Source organism: Rousettus aegyptiacus, unplaced genomic scaffold (genome assembly GCF_014176215.1).
Source record: "Rousettus aegyptiacus isolate mRouAeg1 unplaced genomic scaffold, mRouAeg1.p scaffold_m13_p_9, whole genome shotgun sequence".
Taxonomy (NCBI): domain Eukaryota; kingdom Metazoa; phylum Chordata; class Mammalia; order Chiroptera; family Pteropodidae; genus Rousettus; species Rousettus aegyptiacus.
This window is the reverse complement of record NW_023416312.1, coordinates 38,480,659-38,503,271: the sequence shown is the minus strand read 5'-3', so window position 1 is coordinate 38,503,271 and position 22,613 is coordinate 38,480,659. Positions and strand designations below refer to the sequence as shown.

At 35.6% G+C, this 22,613-nt stretch overlaps 1 protein-coding gene and 1 pseudogene across 1 annotated transcript in view; one reads left to right on the top strand and one right to left on the bottom strand.

The window, feature by feature from the left end:
- Positions 1-22,613, bottom strand: part of LOC107498919 (vascular endothelial growth factor receptor kdr-like) — a 303,930-nt gene that overhangs the window by 22,034 nt on the left and 259,283 nt on the right. The window contains exon 29 of the mRNA XM_016122603.2: positions 18,180-18,280. Coding sequence (XP_015978089.2) covers positions 18,180-18,280 — 101 coding nt within the window. The remainder of the gene's footprint in view (positions 1-18,179; positions 18,281-22,613) is intronic.
- LOC107498915 lies at positions 7,195-8,308 on the top strand (annotated as a pseudogene).

Genomic DNA, 22,613 nt, shown 5'->3' with positions numbered 1-22,613 from the left:
GCAATACTGTATTCCCACAATAGTTTAATAAGAATCACATTAAAGAAAAATAACAAATAAATCAGTCAATAATCAACAATAAAATTTATAAAAGCCTGCACACTTTCACCAAATAACCTAAAAAGGAGCCAAATGAGACCCAGCAAGGAACCCCATCCATTATTGAATATACTGTGCTTATGTCAGTTCATAAAATCTACAAAACAACCCCATGAAGTAATATTATCATTTCTCCATGTTGCAGATGATGAAGCAGAGTCATATTTTAAGTAACATTAAGAAACTTGTTCCAAGTAAGAAGATAGTGACACTGTCACGATATGGAGCTTGGTGTCCTCAGGGCATACAGATAGGTATAGGAAGCAAGGAGGGAGTGAACATAGGCAAAGTTAGACCAGCCAAAAAGATTGGTTTTCTCAGTAGAGGGGGTTGTGAGAGCTCAGCAAATATTTTTACTTTCCCTGGAATTCCTGAGATCACAACATGGAACACAAAGAAACATGGGACACTGGGGTTTGTCATGTTCCTTTGGGATGCTGTAATTGATTCCTCTTTAGTTTCTATTGAACATGCCAGCTTGCCTCAGCTACATGAGAGAAAAAGATGAGAGAAAGGACTTTGGGCTCATGTTTAGGCCAGATTGAGGAATAAAGGAGAAGAGACCATCTCCACCCATGGGACCATGTATGGCAGTTGCAGTAAGGATCCTAGTGCTGAGACCTAGCTGTTCCAGGCTTGGGGACTAGGGGAAGAAAGAGACAACTCTGTGTGCTGCAGGTGTCTCTGGCACCATTTCTCCAACTCTATCTTAAGCACCTTCTGTTCAAAGCAAGTACAGCTTATCATTTTATTCCCTCTTTCCCCATAGTGCAGTGGGAAGAGTGGTGTCACAAAGACCCGGTTTCCAAACCCAGATTGGTGGCCTTAGGTAAAGCCACTTCCATTCTCTGGGCTCAGTATCTTCATCTATAAATGTGGGTACTCTTAAAACCCTTCTTCACAGGATTGTTGTAAGAATCAAATGACATAAAATCAATGAGCTCTAAATCCTACTCCTCCTTCATACACATTGCCAGACAATTCAAGCTCTCACTGAGTTCTCTCTTCTGATATCTCTGGAACATTTAGCCTGTTCTCAAAGCTAAACATTCTGGCCAGTTTCCAGTTCTTGCATTCGCTCCCTCCCTTCCTCCAAGCTCTCAGCAGTTCTCATGTTATGAAAACAAAATTGACATTTCATTCATGGCTTACTGCTTGTGGACCCTGGTTCTCACTCCTCTTTTGCTTTGGGAACAATCACCTCCATGTAGCACTGGGCTGGGTACATAGCATGTAACAAAAATGCTCACCCTATGAGCTTGTTCGGCATTGGTAGTGTAGCCATCCTCCCATAACCTCAAAGAGCTCACAAAGTCAAGCTTGCTTTGTGATTTTTGTGAGGCCAACAGCTGGGACTATCATGTAGGTTTTCCCATAAAAATAGAGTCCTTTTGCCTTTATAAAGCTGCTTCCTCTATCTGGAGCACACCCTCATTCCAACCTACTGCCTCATATAGCTAATTCCTGCTCTTCATTGTAGGAGCAATTCAAATGACACCTTCTCTAGGAACCCCACTGTCCTCCTTTCCTATATCTCAAGGAGTTTACTCCTTTCCTCTGGGTGCTGCCATAGCACTCTGTTCTTGCCACTTCATTTTACAGCATGGTATCTATTTCAAAATTCATTGTAGAATACTTAAATGAATAGAAAGGTCTAACGAATAATATAATGAACACCCAAGTGCTTATAACTTAGTTTAATAAAACATTATAAGTATACTCAAGGCCCTTTTTATGCTTTATCATATACTTGGATATTAAAGAACACATTTAAATTAATTCACAGACTGATAACAACAAAATGAATTATAAATAAACAAATATAAAAAAAGCGAAGTCAATACTAGTAAATACTAGATAAACACAGGGTAGCAAAAAACCGATCACAATGAATAGTGACATGGGACAAATGTAATGTGACCAACGGAAATTTAATTTTGGCTGCTGAATAGCCAAAGCAATCTTGAGAAAAAGGAATAAGGCCAGAAGTATCACTGCCTGACTTCAAATAATAATACAAAGTATTAATAATCAAAATAGCATGCTATTAACAGAAAAACAGACACACAGACCAATGGGACAGAATTGAGAGTCTAGAAATAAACCCCTATATATATAGAAAAATAATTTTAGACAGAGGAACCAAAAACATATAATGAAGGAAAGAAAGCCTTTTCAATAAATGGTGCTGAGACAATTGAAAAGCCACATGTAAAAAAATGAAAATAGAATGCTCTCACCCTACACCAAAATTAACTTAAAATGGATCAGAGTACTGAATATAAGACCTGAAACAATAAAATTGCATAGAAGAATAGATAGGTACTAAAATCATGGGCCTTGGATTTGGAGAGGATTTTATGAATTTGGCTTCAGAGGCAATGGCAGTTGAAGCAAAAATAAAAAAAAAATAAATATATCAAACTAAAAAACTTCTGCACAGAAAAAAAACATTCAACAAAACGAAGACGTAACCGACTGAATGGAATAAGATATTTGAAAAAAAAACAATGCCTCCAATAAGTGGCTAATATAAAAAATATACAAAGAACTCATACAATTCAACAAAATGACAAAAATATCAGACAATCTGATTTAAAAAATGGGTAGAGGACTGGAACAGACACTTCTTTCAAGGAGACACAAATAGCCAACATACATATGAAGAGATGCTCCACTTCACTAGCTATTAGGGAAGTACAAATCAAAACTACTATGAGATACTACCTCATACTTGTTAGAATGGCTTTATCAACAAGACAAGTAATAACAAGTGTTGGAGAGGTTTTGGGGAAAAAAGAATCCTCATACACTGCTGGAATGCAATTGGTATATGTAATATAATTGGTATAGCCACTATGGAAAACAATATGAAAATTCCTCAAAAAATTAAGAGTAATATTACCATATGACCCAGCAATCCTTCTGGGTATCTACTCCCAAATTTTTGAAAACATTTATCTCTAAAGATATATGCACCCCAATGTTAATAGCAGCGTTATTCATGGTGGCCAGGGTGTAGAAGCAACTAAAGTGTCCTATAACAGATGATTGGATAAAGATGTGGTATATATATATACAATGGAATATTACACAGCCATAAGAAAAGATGAAATACTGCCGTTTGTGACAACATGGATGGATCTTGAGATTACCATGCTAAGTGAAATAAGTTAAACAAAAAAGTTGAGAACCACATGATTTCACTCATATGTAGGATATAAAACTGAAAGCAGCAAACCAACAAGACAAGCAGAGACTTATGGACATGAACAGTTTAGTAGTTACCAGAGGGAAGGTAGAGAAGGTGAGCACACAATGCAATATATACAGATGATCTATTATTGAATTGTACACTTGTAACCTATATAATTTTATTAACCAATGTCACCCCAATACATTTAATAAAAAATAAAAAATAAAATAATCCACGGGTCAAAGAGGAAATCATAAAATAAATAGACTTGAATGTAAATCAAAACATACCATATCCAAATCTGTAGCAGGCAGCTAAAGAAAAAATTGTACCACTAAATGCTTATATTAGAGAAAAGAAAAGGTCACAAATAAATAACCTAACTTTGTATCTCAAGGAACTAAAAAGAAGAACACAGTGGTCCCAAAGCTAGCAGGAGGAAAGAAGAAATAACGATAAGAACAAAAATCAATGAAATTCAATATAGTTTTGAATTTCAATATAGTATTGAATCTAAAATTAATTAAAAAGCTGTTTTTTTTGAATATATGACAGAAATCACCAATATCAGAAATGAAACAGAGTATACCATGATAGATCCTGTAGCCATTAAAAGATAATGGGGAATACTATGAACAACTTTAGGTTTATAAATGTGACAACTTTAAAAAAATGGACAAATTTATTGAAAACCACAAGCTAACAAATCTTACCAAGATTAGCTAGTTAAATATGTCTGTAATTTAAATCCCTCTAAAATGAAATCTACAGTCCAAAATGGTTTCACCTGGAGAATTTTATCAAGCATTCAAAGAGTAATTAACATCAATTTTACATATTTTTTTCAAAAGGCAAGTAAAAACAAGAATTACAAATTTATTTTCTGTGGTCAGTATTGTCCTGATACAGACACCAATATTAGTGTGTGTGTGCACACGCGTATGCGTGCGCGTGCGCGCACACACACACACACACATGCACAGAATTATAAACCATCTTCTCATTAACCTAGACACAAAAATTCTCGACAAACTTTTTTGCACTTCAGATACAATGATTTGTTTAAAAAATACACTATGACTAAGTGGAATTTAGCTCTTTATGAGATGCTGGTTTAATATCTGAAAATCAATCAATTTGATATATCAACAGGTTAAAAAAAGGAAAATCATATATTCTATTAAATAACCTATGAAAAACATATGACAAAGTCCAACACACTTCTATGATAAAAACACTTAACAAGCTAGAATTAGAAGAAAATATCTTCAACCTGATAAAAAACATATACGAAAAAACTGTGGCTATCATCATATTCAATAGTGAAAGATTTGAATTTTCACCCTTAGACTAGAAATGAGGCAAGAATGATGGTTCTTGTCACTTCTATTTAACATTGTGTTGGAGTTACCAGCCAGAGCAATTAGGCAAGAAAAATAAACAACATGCAAATTGGAAATAAAGATGAAAATTATTATTATTCCCAGAAGTTGTGATTTTATAGAGAAAATCCTAAGATATCCACATACAAAAAACTACTTAACAAATGAATTTAAAAGATGCATGATACAAGCCAAATGCAAATAAAACACTCAGTTGTATTTCTATATACTAACAATAAAAAATACACAAAGGAAATTGCATTTAAAATAGCATCCAAAAGAAAAAAAAATATTTAGGAATAAATTAAATCAATGTGGTAAAAATCTAGTACATTGAAAACTACAAATGTTGCTGAAAGAAACTAAAGAAGACTTTAATAAATGGAAAGACATCCTGTATTCATAGATTGAAAGACTTAATATTGTTTAGATGGCAATGCCCCCAAAGTGATCTGTAGATTCAATGTAATATCCATCAAAACCCCCAATGAATTTTTACTAAAATGTAAAGCTGATCCTAAAATTCATATGAGTTACAAGGCACTGAATAGCCAAAATAATCTTGAAAAAGTAAAATAAAGTTGGAGGATACACATTTCTTGATTTCAATACATACCACAAATAAAATAATCAAAGTGTGGCACTGGCATAGAGACATACATTTGAATAGAATAGCACTGGTTAAGAAACTCATACATTTGTGGCCAATTAAGTTTTTATTGAAGTAGAGTTAACATACAATAGCATATTAGTTTTAAGTGTACAACATAGTGATTTGGCATTTGAATACTTTACAAAATGATCACTACATTAAGTCTAGTAACTATCTGTAAATATATGAAGTTGTTAAAATATGATTGACTATATTCCTTATGATTTACATTACATTCCCATGATTTATTTATTTTGTTATGGAAAGTTTATACCTCTTAATCCTCTTTATTTCTCTTTTCACTCCACACCCCACCCATCTGGTAACCATCAGTTTGTTCTATGTATTTATGTCCATTTCTGTTTTGTTTCATTGGTTTCATTGTTTTGCTTTTTAGTTCCACGTATAAAATAAATTATACAGTATTTTTATTTCTCAGTCTGTCTTATTTTACTTAGCCTAGTAGGTCCATCTATATAGTCATAAATGGCAAAATTCTTTTTTTATGTTTTTTTTTGATGGCTGAGCAATCCATTAATTGTGTATATATGTCATGAGTTTTTAATCTTTTCATTGGTTGTCTCAGGCTAGTTCCATAATTGACTATTATAAACAATGCTATAATAAATATAGGGGTGTATATATAATTTCAATTTAATGTTTTCATTTTCTTTAGATAAATACTCAGAAGTGGATTTGCTGGATCATATGATAGCTCTATTTTAATTTTTAGAGGAACTTCCACACCATTTTCTATAGTGGCTGCACCAATTTACATTTTACTAACAGTGCACAAGGGTTCCCTTTCTCTACTTTCTTGCTAACACTTATTTGTTGTCATTCTGTTTTGTAATTTATTTATTTTACTAATTTTAATTTTAAATTACAGTTGACATTCAACATTATTTTATATTAGTTTTAGGTGTACAGCATAGTGGTTAGATATTTATATAATTTATGAAGTGATCCCCCTAATTAGTCTAGTACCTACCTGGCAATATACATAGTTATTACAATATTATTGAGTATATTCCCTATGCTGTACTTTACATCCCCATGACTATTTTGTAACTACCAATTTGTACTTCTTGAACTCTTCACATTTTTCACCCAGCCTCCTAGACATCCCTCTTATCTGGCAACGTTCAGCTTGCTCTATGTATCCATGGGTCTGTTTCTGTTTATATGTGTATTTTGTTCTTTAGATTCCACATACAAGTGAGATTGTATTGCATTTGTCTTTCTCTATCTGACTTATTTAACTTAAAATAATACCCTCTAAATTCATCAGTGTTGTGACAAATGGTAAGATTTCATTCTTTTTTAATGGCCGAGTAATATTCCATTGTATTTATGTACTACTTCTTTATCTGAACATCTATCGATGGACACTTAGGTTGTTTCCATATCTTGGCTATTACAAATAATGTTTCAATGAACTTAGGGATACATATTATTTTTTTTAATTAGTGTGTTGTATTTATTCAGATAAATAACCAGAATTGGGATTGTACAGTAGTTCTATTTAAAAAAAATATTGGGGTGGCCTTTTTGCAACAGGTTTGTTGCTAGAACATAGCATTGTGAAAACCACCACTAATTTTAAGCCCAAAATGGGAAAGGACATTTAGATTCTGGCAAGTCTACCACAACTGGTCATCTACAAATGTGGTGGGATTGACAAAAGAAATATCAAAAAAATTGAGAAGGAGGTTACTGAAGTGGGGAAGGGCTCTTTCAAGTATGTCTGGGTCTTAGATAAATTGAAACTTGAAGGTGAGTGTGGTATCAGCATTGATATCTCCCTGTGGGAATTTGAGACCAGCAAGTATTATGTGACCATCATTGATACCCTAGGACAGAGAGACTTTATAAAAAACATGATTACATACACATCACAGGCTGACTGTGCTGTCCTGATTGTTGTTGCTGGTGGTGTTGATGTTGGTGAATTTGAAGCAGGTAGCTCCAAGAATGGACAGACCCATGAGCATGCCCTTCTGGGTGTGAAACAAGTAATGTTTGGTGTTAACAAGATGGATTCCACTGAGCTGACTTATAGCCAGAAGAGATACAAGGACATTCATTGTTAAGGAAGTCAGCACTTACTTTAAGAAAATTGGCTACAACCCTGACACAGTAGCATTTGTGTCAATTTCTGGTTTCAATGGTGACAACATGCTGGAGTGAAGTACTAAGATGCCTTAGTTCAAGGAATAAAAAGTCACCCATAAAGATAGTTCACCTGCAAAGATAGTAATGTCAGAGGTACCATGCTGCTTAAAGCTCTGGATTGCATCCTGTCACTAACTCATCTAATGATAAGCTTTTGTATCTGCTACTCTAGGAAGTCTATAAAATTGGTTTGTATTGGTACTGTCTCTGTGGGTTGGGTGGAGACTGGTGTTCTCAAACCTGAAATGGTGGTCATCTTCACTCCAGTGAACATTACAAGTGAAGTAAAATTTGTTGAAATGTACCATGACTCTTTGAGTGAAGCTCTTCCTGAGGACAATGTAGGCTTCAATGACATGAATGTGTTTGTCAAAGATGTTCATCATGGCAATGTGGCTGGGGACAGCAAAAACAACCCACCAGTGAAAGCAGCTGGCTTTATGGCTCAGGTAATTACCCTGAATAATCCAGGAAAAATCAGTGCCAGATAGGCACCTGTGCTGGATTTTCACATAGCTCACATCATTTAAAATTTGCTGACCTGAGGAAGAAGATTGTCATTCTGGGGAAAAACTGGAAGATGGCCCAATATTTTTGAAATCTGGTGATGTTGCCATTGTTGATATAGTTCTTGGCAAGCCCATGTGTGTTGAGCACTTCTCTAATTATCCTCCTCTGGGCCATTTTGCTGTTCATGACATGAGACAGAAAGTTGCTGTGGATGTCATCAAAGCAGTGGACAAGAAGGCAACTGGAGATGGCAATGTAACCAAGTCTTCTCAGAAAGCTCATAAGGCTAAATGAATATTATCTTCAATACCTGTTACCTCAGTCTTAATCAGTGGTGGAAAAATGGTCTCAGAACTGTTTGTCTCAATTGGCTATTTAAGTTTAATAGCAAAAGACTGGTAAATTATTACAATGCATTGTAAAAGCTTCAAAAGGAAAGGAGAATGCTTTGTGAACTATTTGGTTTTTCACGTGTGTGACAGTTTCTTAATTTATTAGTTTTAAAATAAGTACTTTTAAATGGAAACAACTTGATCAAAAGTCTGTCACAGAAGACTAAGACCCCAATTAAAACAAAGTTTAATAAGAAACCTGTGTTTTATTTTAGTCAACATTGTAATTTCCTACAGTATTACTTTAGTAAAAGGCATAAAAGAGTCGCCCATAATCTATTTCTGATATTACATCTGCTGAAATGTTAGAATTTTATAATTCTGGGTTAACTTATTTTTTCTGGGTAGGAACTTGGAGTTTTTCAACTTAAGGGGAGGAATCATCTGTTTATATAGTAAAAAGCTATGGGAGAGGTTGGTTGGTGCAACACTGCATGGGTTGCAACAGATATGCAGAATAACTTAGTTTATGTGCAAGCTAGTTTACAAAGGCGAAATTCTGTAATAAAGTCAATGTGTTGACAAAAATGAAATTTTGTGTAGTTGCGTTAAGTAAATTTATTGATATATCAAATTTTAGTTTTCTAGTTACTGGAATGTGAATTCTCACATTTAAAAATACTGAGGGAGATTGTAAAGGTCCTAAAATGAGATTAAATAGTATTGAGCACTGTCTTGTTACAGTTAACCGTATCCAGATTCTAGGAAAAAAAATAAATTATACTGGAAGTTGAAAAAAATTATTGGGGTGACATTGATTAATAAAATTATATAGATTTAGATGTACAATTCAATAATTCATTGTATGTATACTGTATTCACCACGCAAAGTTAAATTTAATATTTCTGTCACCATATGATTGAATCCCTTTACCCTTATCTGTTTTTAATTCTTGAGGAACCTCCATATCATTTTCCATAGTGAATTCACCAATTTGCAATCTCACTAACAGTGCACAAGGGTTCCTTTTCTTCATATCCTTGCCAATACTTGCTGTTTGTTGATTTATTGATGATACCTATTCTGACATGCATGAGGTGATATTTCCTCGTGGTTTTAACTTGCATTTTTCTGATGATTAGTGATGTTGAGCATCTTTTCATATGCCTATTGACTATGTGTATGTCTGCTTTGGAGAAATGTCTATTCAGGTCCTCTGCCCATTTTTAATCAAATTTTTATTTTTTAGATGTTAAGTTGCATAAGGTCTTTACTTATTTTGGATATTATTAACCTCTTATCAGACCTATCATTGGTAAATATCTTCTACCATTCAGCAGGTTGTCTTTTCATTTTGTTGTTATTTTTTTTCAGTTTGCAAAAAATTTAAACAAATGTAGTTCCATTTGTTTATTTTTGCTTTTGTTTTTCTTGCCCAAGGAAACATATTAACAAAAATATTACTACAAGCAATATCAAAGAGTTTTCTCCCTATGTTTTTCTCTAAGAGTTTTATGGTTTTTAGTCTTTTAAGATTTTAATCCATTTTGAGTTTATTATTGTATATGGTGTAAGAAAGCAGTGTAGAGGAGTGAGGTCAGAAGCTTGGCCGAGTGAGAGTTATCCTCAGATCTCTTCCCTTGAAATAGCAATAAGCTGAACATCAAAAACTAACAAATAACTCAACAAATAACACCCAACCTGCACACAAGCACATCTGAGTGCGTTATCTGCATATAAGAACTTCCAGAGGTCAGAACTGTGGGGGTCTGGAGCATAGACTGGGAGGAACAAACAGCTGCCTCTTGCAGCCAGAGCTTTCTGCAGGAAGAAGGGGAGGGAAGAAATCGAGATGGTTTCCCAAACAGCCCTGCCTGAAGGTTCTGTGAGCTCTGCTCAGCAAAACCCATGGATCAAGGTAGAAAGTGGAGTGGGGAATAACGGTAGAGAGGCAACAGCTGGGTCTTAGCAGTGGTGGTTGAGAAGTACAAGGGTTAGACACAGATTAGCAGCAATCCCCATCCTCCAACCCAAAGTGCGCCCTTTCCAGCCCCCCATATCCTCCAAGACTGAACACTACAGAGCTGCAGGGGTATTTGGGTAGATGCTACTGAGACTGTTGCTAACACTGTCAGGGACTGAGACCCAGGGTAACAATTGTGATTGAATATTCATAAGAAAAAAAGGCATGACCGAGTCTCAAAGCAGGGATCTAAGAGGCTTGGATGCCACCTATTGGAAATTAAAAGAAAAACACCTTCTTAGCAGCAGGCTAAAGAGAGACTTTTAGATAATTTTTTTGGGGGCGGAAAAAGCAGAATACACTCCCATTAATGCACAGGCAAAGAAAGAGTCCATCAAACACCATGAACAACCAAAGTGACAAGGCAGCTCAGAAAGAGAAAGAAAAATATCTCTAGAAAATAAGGTTAAAGACAAAGAAATATACAAACTAAAAGACAGAGAATTCAGGATTGTACTTCTGAAAAAATCCCAATGAGATCAAAAATAACTCAGGACAATAGTTACAGGAGTTTAGGGGAAAAAACAATACCAACAGAATGAGTGTTTTTTAGAAAAGAGATTGAAATCCAAAGAAAGAACCAAATAGAACTTCTGGAGATGAAGAACATACTAAAAGAGATGAAGAATAAAATAGCAAGCTTAGGCAATAGAATTGACCAAATGGAGGAAAGGATCAGTGATACCAAAAACAGAATTTTAGAAATGATTCAGAAAGAAGAAGAGAGAGACCTAGACTAAAAAATGATGAAAAGATTAACAAGAACTAGCTGATGGCATCAGGAAAGGCAACATAAGAATGATGGGTATTACAGAAGAAGAAGAGAAGTGATCAGAGAGCATACTCAGATAAATAGCTGACAAGAATATCCAAAATCTAAAGAATGAGCTGGAACTTTGAATCCAAGAAGCTAACAGAATACTCAATTATCTCAACCCAGAAAAGAATTCTCCATGACACATTATATTAAAATTATCAAAAATTAATGACAAAGAATTCTCAAAGCAGCCAGGAAAAAGAACACTAACCTATAAAGGAAAACCCATTAGATTATCTTCAGTTTCTCAACACAATCTTACAAGCAAGAAAGGAGTGGAACTAAATATTCAAACTATTAAATGAAAGGAATGACTAGCCAAGAATAATGTATCCAGCAAGCTCTCCTTTAGATATGAAGTAGAAATTAAGACATTTATAGAAATACAGAAGTTGAGGGAATTCTCCACTATGAGGCCTGCATTATAGGAAAAATTAAAGGGTTCAACCCACCTGAAATAAAGTGACAAGAAAATACATAACTGTGATTAAGGTGACTAGCAGGCAGAAAAAAGCATTGTACAACTTTTAGCAAGAAAGGGTATTATAAGGTTAAACAGTAAGAAGAGAATTGCTATTGCAAGATAAGAGTGACATTCAGCATATATAGGGAAAATTTGAGACAATAATAACAAAAAAAGGGGAGGAATCAAAAATACAAATTCAAAAAAAGGAATGAAGATAAGGTACATGCAGAAGAAAATAGACTACTGTGTATATTTAATCAAACATTGGAACGATCCCCAAAACCCAACCAATTTGAAAAAACAAAACACACACAAAAAACAAACAAACAAAAACAGAGAAACACAAGGACAAAAAACATTGGAAACACCAAGCTACCAGAAAGCAAAAGATAAAATGGCTATAGAAAAACCTCATATTTTAATGATTGCTCTAATCGTAAATGGATTGAACTCCCAATCAAAAGTCTCAGAGTTGAAGACTGAATCAGAAAACAAAAACCGACCATATGCTGCCTCCATGACACATATCTCAGTTCCAAAGACACTTACAGAATCAAAGTAAAGGGTGGAAAATGATATTTCAAGCAAATGACATTCAGAGAAAAGTGGGAGTAGTACTAGTATCAGACAAAATAGACGTCAAAATAAAAAAAAAGTAAAAAAAGATACTGAGGGACACTTCATAATGATAAAGGGAATCATACATCAAGAAGACATAGCATTATTAATATCTGTGCTCCCAGAGAACCATGAAATATATAAAGCAATTACTAACAGAACCAAAGGGAGAAAGAGTCCAATGCATCATCATAGTAAGGGACCTAAATAACTCACTGTTGAATATAGACGGATCATCCAAACAGAAAATCAATAAGGAAATAACATCTTTAAAGGACACCTTAGAACAATTGGACATAATTGACATTGACAGAGCCTTTCAAAACAGCTGTTTATACATTCTTCTCTAGTGCACATGGAACATTCTCAAGGATTGACCACATACTGGGACACAGAGAAAGCCTCAACAGATATGAGGTTTGAAATCATATCAACCATATTCTCTGATCATAATGCCTCAAAGCTGGAGATCAACTGTGAAAAGAAAGTGGGAAGAACCACAAAGATATGATGATTAAACAACGTGCTACTAAATAATGACTAGGTCAGAAAAGAAATAAAAAGAGAGACCAAGAGATACACAGAAATGGATGACAGCGATAGCCCAACATGCCAAAACTTTGGGACATGGCAAAAGCAATCATAAGAGGAAAGTTTATATCATTACAAGACTATCTCCAAACATAAGAACAAGCCCAAATAAAAAACCTAGCACTCTATCTTAAAAAAACTATAAGAAGAGCAAATGAAGCTTAAAATCAATAGGAAGAAAGAAATATTCAAAATTAGAGCAGAAATAAATGAAAATGAGAATAAAAAACCCTAGCAAAAATAAACGTAACAAAAAGCTGGTTCTTTGAGAAGTTTAATAAAATTAACAAATCCCTGGCTGGACTCACTAAAGAAAAAAGAGAAAGGACACAAATAAACAAAATAAAAGAGGGAAATTTATGACAGATATTGAAGAAATACAAAAGATCAAACAAGAATACTATGAAAAATATATAACACCAATTTCAGTAACCTAGAAGAAATGGAAAAGTTCTTAGAAATATACAACCTTCCTAGAATGAATCAAGAAGAACTGAAAAATCTAAATAGATCAATAAGAAATATGGAAATTGAAACAATCATCAAAAACTTACCAAAAAGTAAAAGTCAAGGACCAGATGGCTTCACCAGTGAATTCTACCAAACATTTAAAGAAGATTTAATATCTATTCTCCTCAAACTCTTCCAAAAAATTGAAGGTAATACTTCCCAACTCATTTTATGAGTCCAATATTACCCTGAAACCAAAACCTAGTAAAGGTAACACACAAAAAAGAAAACTACAGAGCAATATCTTTCATGAACACAGATGCAAAAATCCTAAATAAGAGTAGTGAACTGGAGAGAGAGAAAAAAAATGGCATGGATAATAGAGGTTCTGTTCTTCCCTCTGGGGACCAAATCAAAGCTGTGACTTAAACAAGGAGCAGCAGCAAGGAAAAATTGTAAGGAACAAGCCATACAACTAGGGAGAAATCCAAGAACTCACCCTACAATGGCAGAAGGTACAATGGGGCTAGGATGTGGGGCTGCCAGGTCTTCAGCAGCTGAGTGAGATGGAGGTCGCAGCAGCGGCAGTGGCAGACTCACCTTAAAGGGGCCATGTCTGTGAGCGGATTTTCGCGGTGACAGACCTTCTCACTCTGAGCACCAGTGCTGATTTGGCTGTGTGCAGGGGGCACCAGGGACTTATAAGGAGACATTGCTGGAGTGAGAGCCTAGATGACATTCGCTCGGTACAGAGGTGCCAGCAGTATCCATTGTTCCCTATTGATCTCTTCCCACTACCTGCATACCTGACACAGTGCTGCCATAGTCATGACATCATCAAACTGGATAACGGAGGTTGCTTGCTCAGAGGATACACTGAAACCCCACCTCTCCCAACTTGCAGCCCCATGCAAGCCACCCAGGTATATCCTCAGGGAGTCAGGTGCTTCTTGATGAGACTCACATTGGAGGAACCTGGCCTCAGTTCCTGGTACGGCTTTTGAGGCAACTATAAGCAGAGCATCTGTGAATTGCTTGCTGAATTTTAACAGGTGGCCCCAAAGGGGCCTCGGCTGGGGCTCAATTTGGCCTGCAGCTGAACCCTTCTCAAGACTGTGCCACTGGATATCTACTTCACAAATCCACACTAATAAGATTGGGAGACTTAGGAGCTTTGCTTAGTACATAGAAACAAACACAGAAAGGTAACCAACATGGGAAGACAAAGAAGCAGAAACCATATATGAGAACAAAACAGAGATCCAGGAATAAAGGCATCAACAAATCTAACAGGCAGAGTTCGAAACACTGGTTTTTAATAAAGATGCTCAATGAACTTAGGAGAAGTATAGAGGAATCCCATGAGGACTTTAACAAAGAGATAAAAAAAAAACACAAAAATGGAAATGAAAATTATAAAAGGAAACCAGTTGGAAATGAAGAACATATTATCTGAGGTGAAAGTATATTAAATTGGATAAACAGAGTGAATAAAAAAGAGGATCGAAATGCCTATATAGAGGATGGAGAAGAACACTAAATCAAAATGGCAGAAAAAAAAGAAAAAATTATGACAGACACCGAAAAAATATAAAGGATCATATAAGAATACTATGAAAAAGTATATAACACCAAATTTAATAACTAAGAAGAAATAGAGCAGTACTTAGAACAATACAAACTTCCTAGACTGAATCAAGAATTGGAAAGTCTAAATAGACAGATCAGTAGTATGGGAATTGAAACAATCATGAAAACCTACCAAGAAGTAAAAGTCCAAGACCAGATGGCTTCACCAGTGAATTCTACCAAACATTCAAAGATATTTTAATACTTATTCTCCTCAAACTCTTCCAAAAGATCGAAGAGCAGGCAATACTTCACAACTCATTTTATGAGGCCAATATTACTCTGATACCAAAACCTGGTAAAGGTAACACACACCCACAAACCTTTAAACTAATAACTCTCATGAACACAGATAAAAAGTAATAATAAATAACTTGCTGGTGAACTGAATACAGCAACATATAAAAAAAATTATACACCACAATCGAGTGGGCTTCATCCAAGACGCACAGGGATGATTCAACATATGCAAATCGATAATGTGATACACCACACAAACAAATGAAAAAATAAGAATATGATAATATCGATAGATGCAGGAAAGGCCTTCAACAAGATATAGCATCCATTTATGATCAAAACTCTTAACAAAATTGGTGTAGAAGGAATGTACCTTAACATAATAAAGACAATATATGACAAACCTTCAGCCAACATTATATTTAATGGTGAAAAACTAAAAACCTTCCCTCTAAGATTAGGAACAAGGCAAAGCTGTCCACTATTGCCACTCTTATTCATGATAACATTGGAGGTCCTAGTGAGTGCAATCAGATAAGAGAAAGATATAAAAGGCATCCAAATAGGAAATGAAGAAGTCAAACTGTCACTATTTGTAGATGACATGATTCTCTATATAGAAAACACTGAAGACTCCACAAAAACACTACTAGAAACATGAGCAAATACAGTAAAGTTTCTGGACACAAAATCAATGTTCAAAAATCCATAGCGTTCCTATGCTCTAATAATAAGGTGTCCAAAAAGAAGTGGAAAAAAAAATAATTCCTTTTGCAATTGCAACAAAAAGAATAAAACACCTAGGAATAAATTTAACAAAACATGTGAAGGACCTATATAATGAAAACTACAAGACCCTATTAAGAGACATCAAAGAAAATAAAAAAAACGGAAAGATATTTTGTGTTTTTGGATTGGAAGAATCATCATAAACAAAATGACCATATTACCTAAAGCATTATACAGATTTAATGCAATCCCCTTCAAAATCCCATCAGCATTTTTTAAAGAAATAGAACAAAAAAATCATCAGATCTGTATGGAAACACAAAAGGCCCTGAATTGCCAAACCCATTTTGCGTAAAAAGAATGAGGCTGGAGCTGTCACTCTGCTCAACTTCCAATTATACTACAAAGCAACAATAATCATGGCATGGTATTGGTAGAAAAACAGATACATGGACCAGTGGAACAGAATTAAGAGTCCATAATCCAGAAGTAAACCCATATTTATATGGGCAGCACTTTTCGACCTAAAAAAGCCAAAAACATAACAGTGGAGAAAGGAAAACCTCTTCAATAAATGGTGCTGGGAAAACTGGAAAGCCACCTGCAAAAGAATGAAACTAGACTGTTGTCTATCACCACACACCAAAATGAACTCAGATAAATTAAGGAACTGAATATAAGACCTTAAACAATAAAATGCATAGATGAAGACATAGGAACTAAACTCAAGGAACTCAGACTTAAAGAGGATTTTATGAATTTGACCTCAAAGACAAGGGAATGGGACTACATCAAACAAAAAAGCTTCTGCACAGGAAAAGAAACCTCAGCTAGATAAAGGGAGAACCATCAGAATGGGAAAATATATTTGCAAACAACACCTCCGATAAGGGCCTAATATCCAAAATATACAAGGAACTCATACATCTCAATAACAACAACAACAAAAACAAACAAACAAACATTCCAATCAAAAAGTGAGCAGAGGACCTGAACAGACACTTCTCCCTAGAGGATATACAAATGGTCAACAAATATTTGAAAAGATACTCAACATCGCTAGCTATTAGGGAAATGCAAATCAAATCCACAATGAGATACCATCTCACAGCTATTAGAATAACTATAATCAACAGGACAAGTAATAGCAAATGCTGGAGAGGATGCGAAGAAATAGTAGCCCTCATACGCTGCTAGTGGGAATGCAAATTGGTGCAGCCACTATGGAAGACAGTATGGAGTTTCTCAAGAAACTAAGAATTGATCCACTATGTGATCCAGCAATCTCTCTACTGGGTACTTACCACAAAGACCCAAAATCCTATATTTGAAAAGATGGCAGCATTGTTCACAGTGGCCAGGACAGAGTGATCCTTTTAAAATATAAGACATATCATGGCACCTCATGGTTCTAAACTCTCCAATGACTGCTCATCTCACTCAGAGTAAAATCTTAATTTCATAAAGCCTAATAATCTTGTCCTTCCATACCTCAAAGATCTTATCTCATGTGATACTCTTTTCTGCTCCTCTTTTTCCAGATGTGTTCCCAGCACTACAACAGTACCTACCATAAAATATGTGTTCAATAAATATTTGCTAAATAAGTGAATGAATAAATCAATGAATCAATGTGTGTCGCATGCCTAAAAAAGTACTGGGAGCCAGCCTCTGATTGAGCACCCTTTATTTTAGAGAAGCTATAATTGGAGGTCAGGAAAATACATAGTATAACCCATTCATTTAGAGAACCCATATTCTGGATGTGGAAACAGACCCTCTGCAAGCCTGGGAAAACAATGAAAAACATTTACAGAGCAGTAGAAAAGACTAGAATACAATCCATAGTTTAAATTCCTTAAACACAGAGATTGTGTCTTATTTTTTTGTGCATCCTCAGTTTCTGGCACATAGTAAGAGTTAAATATATGAATAAATGATTGATATAAACAGTCTTGAAGTATCTTCTCTCAATACTCATTAATTCAAATTTTAACCTTGGTTAATTTACCTTCTGAGCAGTTTCAAATGCTATTAGAATAATTTTAAAAGGTGAGTGCTTTGGATATAATGGCTAGAAGTTATGTGGCTTCTGGAGAGTATCTGGTATGATGTCTCTCATTACTAAGGTGAAAAGGTACACCCATATCCTGAGGACCTGTGAGAGGGAGACATCACCACTTAGGTAACATATCTTTTACTGACACTGGATTAGAATCATATATGTGCATCTATCCCCTGACTTTATATTCCTAAATACTGTACTTACCCTAAAGCCATGATCCCATGTGGCCAGGAGTGAATTTCCAGGCGCTTCTGACTCTTGATCGCATTCCAGTTCAGCACAGTTGCATAATCTCTTTCAGTGTCCTGGACCAAAAAAAAAAAAGGTAAAGGTATTAGTATACTACCTGGCCCATGGAACCAGGCATCTGAGAGGGTGATGAAGGCACCAGGGTACAGTCTACCCTTCTTGCTTTTAGTAAGCTGAGCACATAACACCCGGCTAAAAATCATTTTCCAGCTTCCCTTGAAGCTAGGTGCAGCACTGTGACTATATTCTGGACATTTGGATATGGGTGGAGTGATGTCATGTAACTTTATGGTCATTTATTAAAAAGAAATTGCTGGTCCTTGACTTCTGTTCTTTCCCTTTCTTTCAGATTTATATGCAAAAATACTGGCGAGCCAGCTGTAACCATGTGAATAAAGACGACCCCTGCATCCTAAGGGATGATAGAACAATAATAAAGAGGAAACTTAGGTCTCTATATTACTTCCCACAGCTGAATTATTTCCCTACAGACTGGTCCCATATCCCTGGAGTATTATGTGAGAGAGAAAGAAATTTATATCTTTTTTCAATCCCTAATCAATGGTAGCCTATCCTCTAATTAATGTTACTCTGTCATTAAATAGCCAATGTGGGATCTCAGAGATGCATTGTGGTTCTTTTCTTAGTTTTGTCATGTTGATTTATGACTGAGAAAGTCTACAAACTTTTTTGGGCCCAAGAATTTACTTGTTTTAACTACTGCATTGGGTTTAGGTAAGTATAAAATAATTTATGTTGGGTGTGATACAAATATTTTCATCATGCTAAAATAATCCTCAGATCAGAGTTAAACTATCAGTTTATGATCAAGATTACTGACATCAGCTTCATGAAGCCATCTTGACAACTATTTGCTAAAGGCACCAAAAGGAGCCAGTGCTATGCTGGTTAATGTTTAACAACTAGCCCCCTCCCCACAAAGGCTGAATTTAAAACACCCACCAATTTCTGTGATATTCTCTCACCATGGATGATTTCAAACCACAAATATGACATAATTGAATGTGGAGTTGGAAAGAGAAGCATACAATTGAATCTTGAGAGCTAGTACAAGCCAGATTCCAGCTCATCACTGGTCAGAGCCCTCATTCTGCCACTATTCTTGCTAGGAGAGCTTAGAAAAGCTGCTTCCTCTCTCTAGTACTCAGTTTTATTATCTGTAAAATGTGGCTAGTACTCTGTCTTTCTGTCCACCTAGAATTATTATAAAGATAAGATGAGAGAATTGAAAAGTGCCTGGTAAAGCAATGAGCAAATGTGAGCAACTTTTGGTGTCATTGCTGTTTTTTCTTTCTTTTCTCCCTGTTTTATTGAAATATAGATAATTAGTTGCTTGTATTTACATTGTACATTTCAATGATTTTTTTTCATAGTTGGCATACAATAATATACCGGCTTCAGTTGTATAGCAATCACCTCACTAAATCTAGTATCCTTCTTCCCCATTACATATTTATTACATCATAACCATCTCCATGCTACGTGCTACATTTCCATGTCTATTCTGCAACTATCCATTTGTATCTCTTAATCCCTCAGCCTTTTTTTGTCCCCTTAAACCTCTCCCATATAGTATCTCTCTAAATATTCTCTGTACCTATGAGTTTATTTATGCTTTTGTTGTTGTTGATGATGATGATTTTGTTCTTTAGATTTCACATGTGCATGAAATCATTTGATATTTGTCTTTCTCTATCTGACTCATTTCATTCAGTGGACCTTCTAGGTCCATCAAAGAAATGTCTTTTTCCATCCCCTTAATTTTAGTCTATGTGTATCTTAATCAGAAGTGAGCCTCTTGTAGGTAGCATACGTAGGGGTCCCATGTTCTTATCCATTCAGCCACTCTAACTTTTGAATGGAGCATATAATCCTTTTCCATTTGAGGTACTTGTTGATAGGAATGTAGTTATTACCATTCTTTATTACCGTTTTTGATATATATTTTTTCTTCTTAAAGAAGTCCCTTCAACATTTCCTGTAATATGGGCTTGGTGTTGATAAATTCCTTTAGCTTGTTTTTGTCTCAGATTCTCTTTATCTGTCCTTTATCCTGATGGCTTTGCAGGATAAAGTATTCTTGGTTGTAGATCCTGGGATTTCATCATGTCAAATTGTTGGTGTTAAGCCCTTCTGACCTGCATAGTTTCTTTTGAGAAATCAGCTGCCAGTCTTATGGGTGCTCCCTTGTAGGTAACTAACTGCTTTTCTCTTGCTGTTTTAAGACTCTCTCTTTGTATTTAAACTTTGCCATTTTAATTATGATGTGTCTTGGTGTGGGCCTCTTTGGGTTCCTAGTTTTTGGGACTCTCTGAGCTTCCTGGGGTTGTATGTCTATTTCCTTCACCAGGTTAAAAAAAGTTTTCCATCATTATTTCTTCAAATAGCTCTTCAACATCTTGTTTTCCTTCAGGTACCCCTATGACATGGATATTTTTACCTTTAATAGTGTTGCATAGGCTCCTTAAATTATTACAGTCTTGGCTTCTTTTTTCTTGCTATTATGATTGAGTGTCTTTGGCTTTCCCAGCCTGTATATAGGTCATTTGATCCTCTTCATTATTCAACTCTATTTTGTTCCATTTAATATACTTCTCATCTCAGATAATGTGTTCTTCGTTTCTGACTTGTTACCTTTTATAATTTCCATTTCAATTTTTATGTTTTTTATCTTTGTTGAAGTTCTCACTGAATTCATCTACACTCCCCATAAGTTCACTGAGCATCTTTATAACCAGTATTTTGAACTCTGCATCTGTTAGATCGCTTGACTCCACTTTCTTGGATCTCTGTTCTGCTCTCTCATATGGTTTCTGCTCTTTTGTCTTCCCATTTTGGCTGTCTTTTTGTGTCTGTTTCTATATACAAAGCAAAGCTCTTAAGTCTCCTGGTCTTATTAGTGTGGCTTTGTGTGGTAGGTGTCCAGTGGCACAGTCCTGAGAGGGATTCAACTGCAGTCCCAAATTTAGCCCTAGCCTATGCTCCTTCAGGGCCACCTGTTAAGATTCAGCAAACAATCCACCGATGCTATGCTTACAGTTGCCTCAAAAGGTCACACCGGAAACCAAGGCCAGCTGTCACCAGTGTGAGTCTAGGCACTGCTCAGCAAAGAGCACCTAACTCATCGAGGACACACCTGTATGTAGCTTGTGTGGGGCAGAGAATTGAGCGAGGTGGAGTTTCAGGGAATCCTCTGGGTGGAGTGACCTCTGATATCTAGTTTCATGATGTCTTAGCTATGGTGGCACTGTGTCCACACACTGGGAGTGGGCAGGGCTCAACAGAGGAACAATGGATACCACTGGCACTTTTATGCAAAGCGAGTCTTGCCTCAGCCCTCACTCCAATAACTCAGTTTTCCCCTATAAGTCCCTGGTGCCCCCTGCACAGGTGAACCCGCACTTGTGCTCAGAGAGAGCAGGTCCAGTATGGCTAAAGTTTGCTTACGGACGTGGCCCCTTTAACAGGCATCTGCAGCTGCCAGCTACCGCAGGATCCATCTCACTTAGCTGCTCACGACTGGGCAGACTTGCATCCTTGTCCTGGTTTACCTTTTTCCATTGCAGCCTGATTTTTTAGGTTTCTCCCTAGTTGTGTGACTTGTTCATCTCGATCCCGGGTGATTTTTCCTTGCTGTTTACTCCTTGTTCCTGTCACAACTTTGATGAGCCTCTGTCACATATGCCATTTTTTTTCCTGCCGATACCTTGCCTCATTGCTATTGTTTTAAAGCAGATTTAACTTGAATCTTGAGTACAGTCTGGATTCTAATATCATGAAAATATTTCTCTGAGACTCTTCAAACTTATTCCCATTTCCTTCTTTATTTTAGGTGGCTTTTAATTTTTAAAACAATAAATTATTTTTAAATAGCTTTATATCAAGCACTGTGCTATATATTTTATGTATACTCCTACCAAAAAACCCTGTAAAGTAGAATATTACTATTCTCATGTTCCATGTGAGGAAATGGAAGTTCTTAGCACTAGATTCGACACCAGATAGTACTCAATAAATACTTGTAGAAAGAATTAATAAAGCTCAGTGAAGTGCCCTAATTTACACAGGTATGAAGTTATATAATGAATTATAATTATCTCACTAGCGTCTTATAAAGTTCCTTTTAGTTTCATAAATTTAATAAAAATAGACTGGATTATCCTAAACTTAAAGGTATACTTTATAAAGCAAAGCTCAGTACTCATCTTCTCTATGTAACTATGCTAGGCTTTAGAATTAAAAACAAATTTTTAGAAGGTAAAGATTTAAAGAAAGTTCCAGCAAGAATATTAAATCACTCTCTTGGTAACTTAAAAAAAATTCTTAAGAACAAAAAACTATTTGTCGTGAAGCATATTAAGAGACACT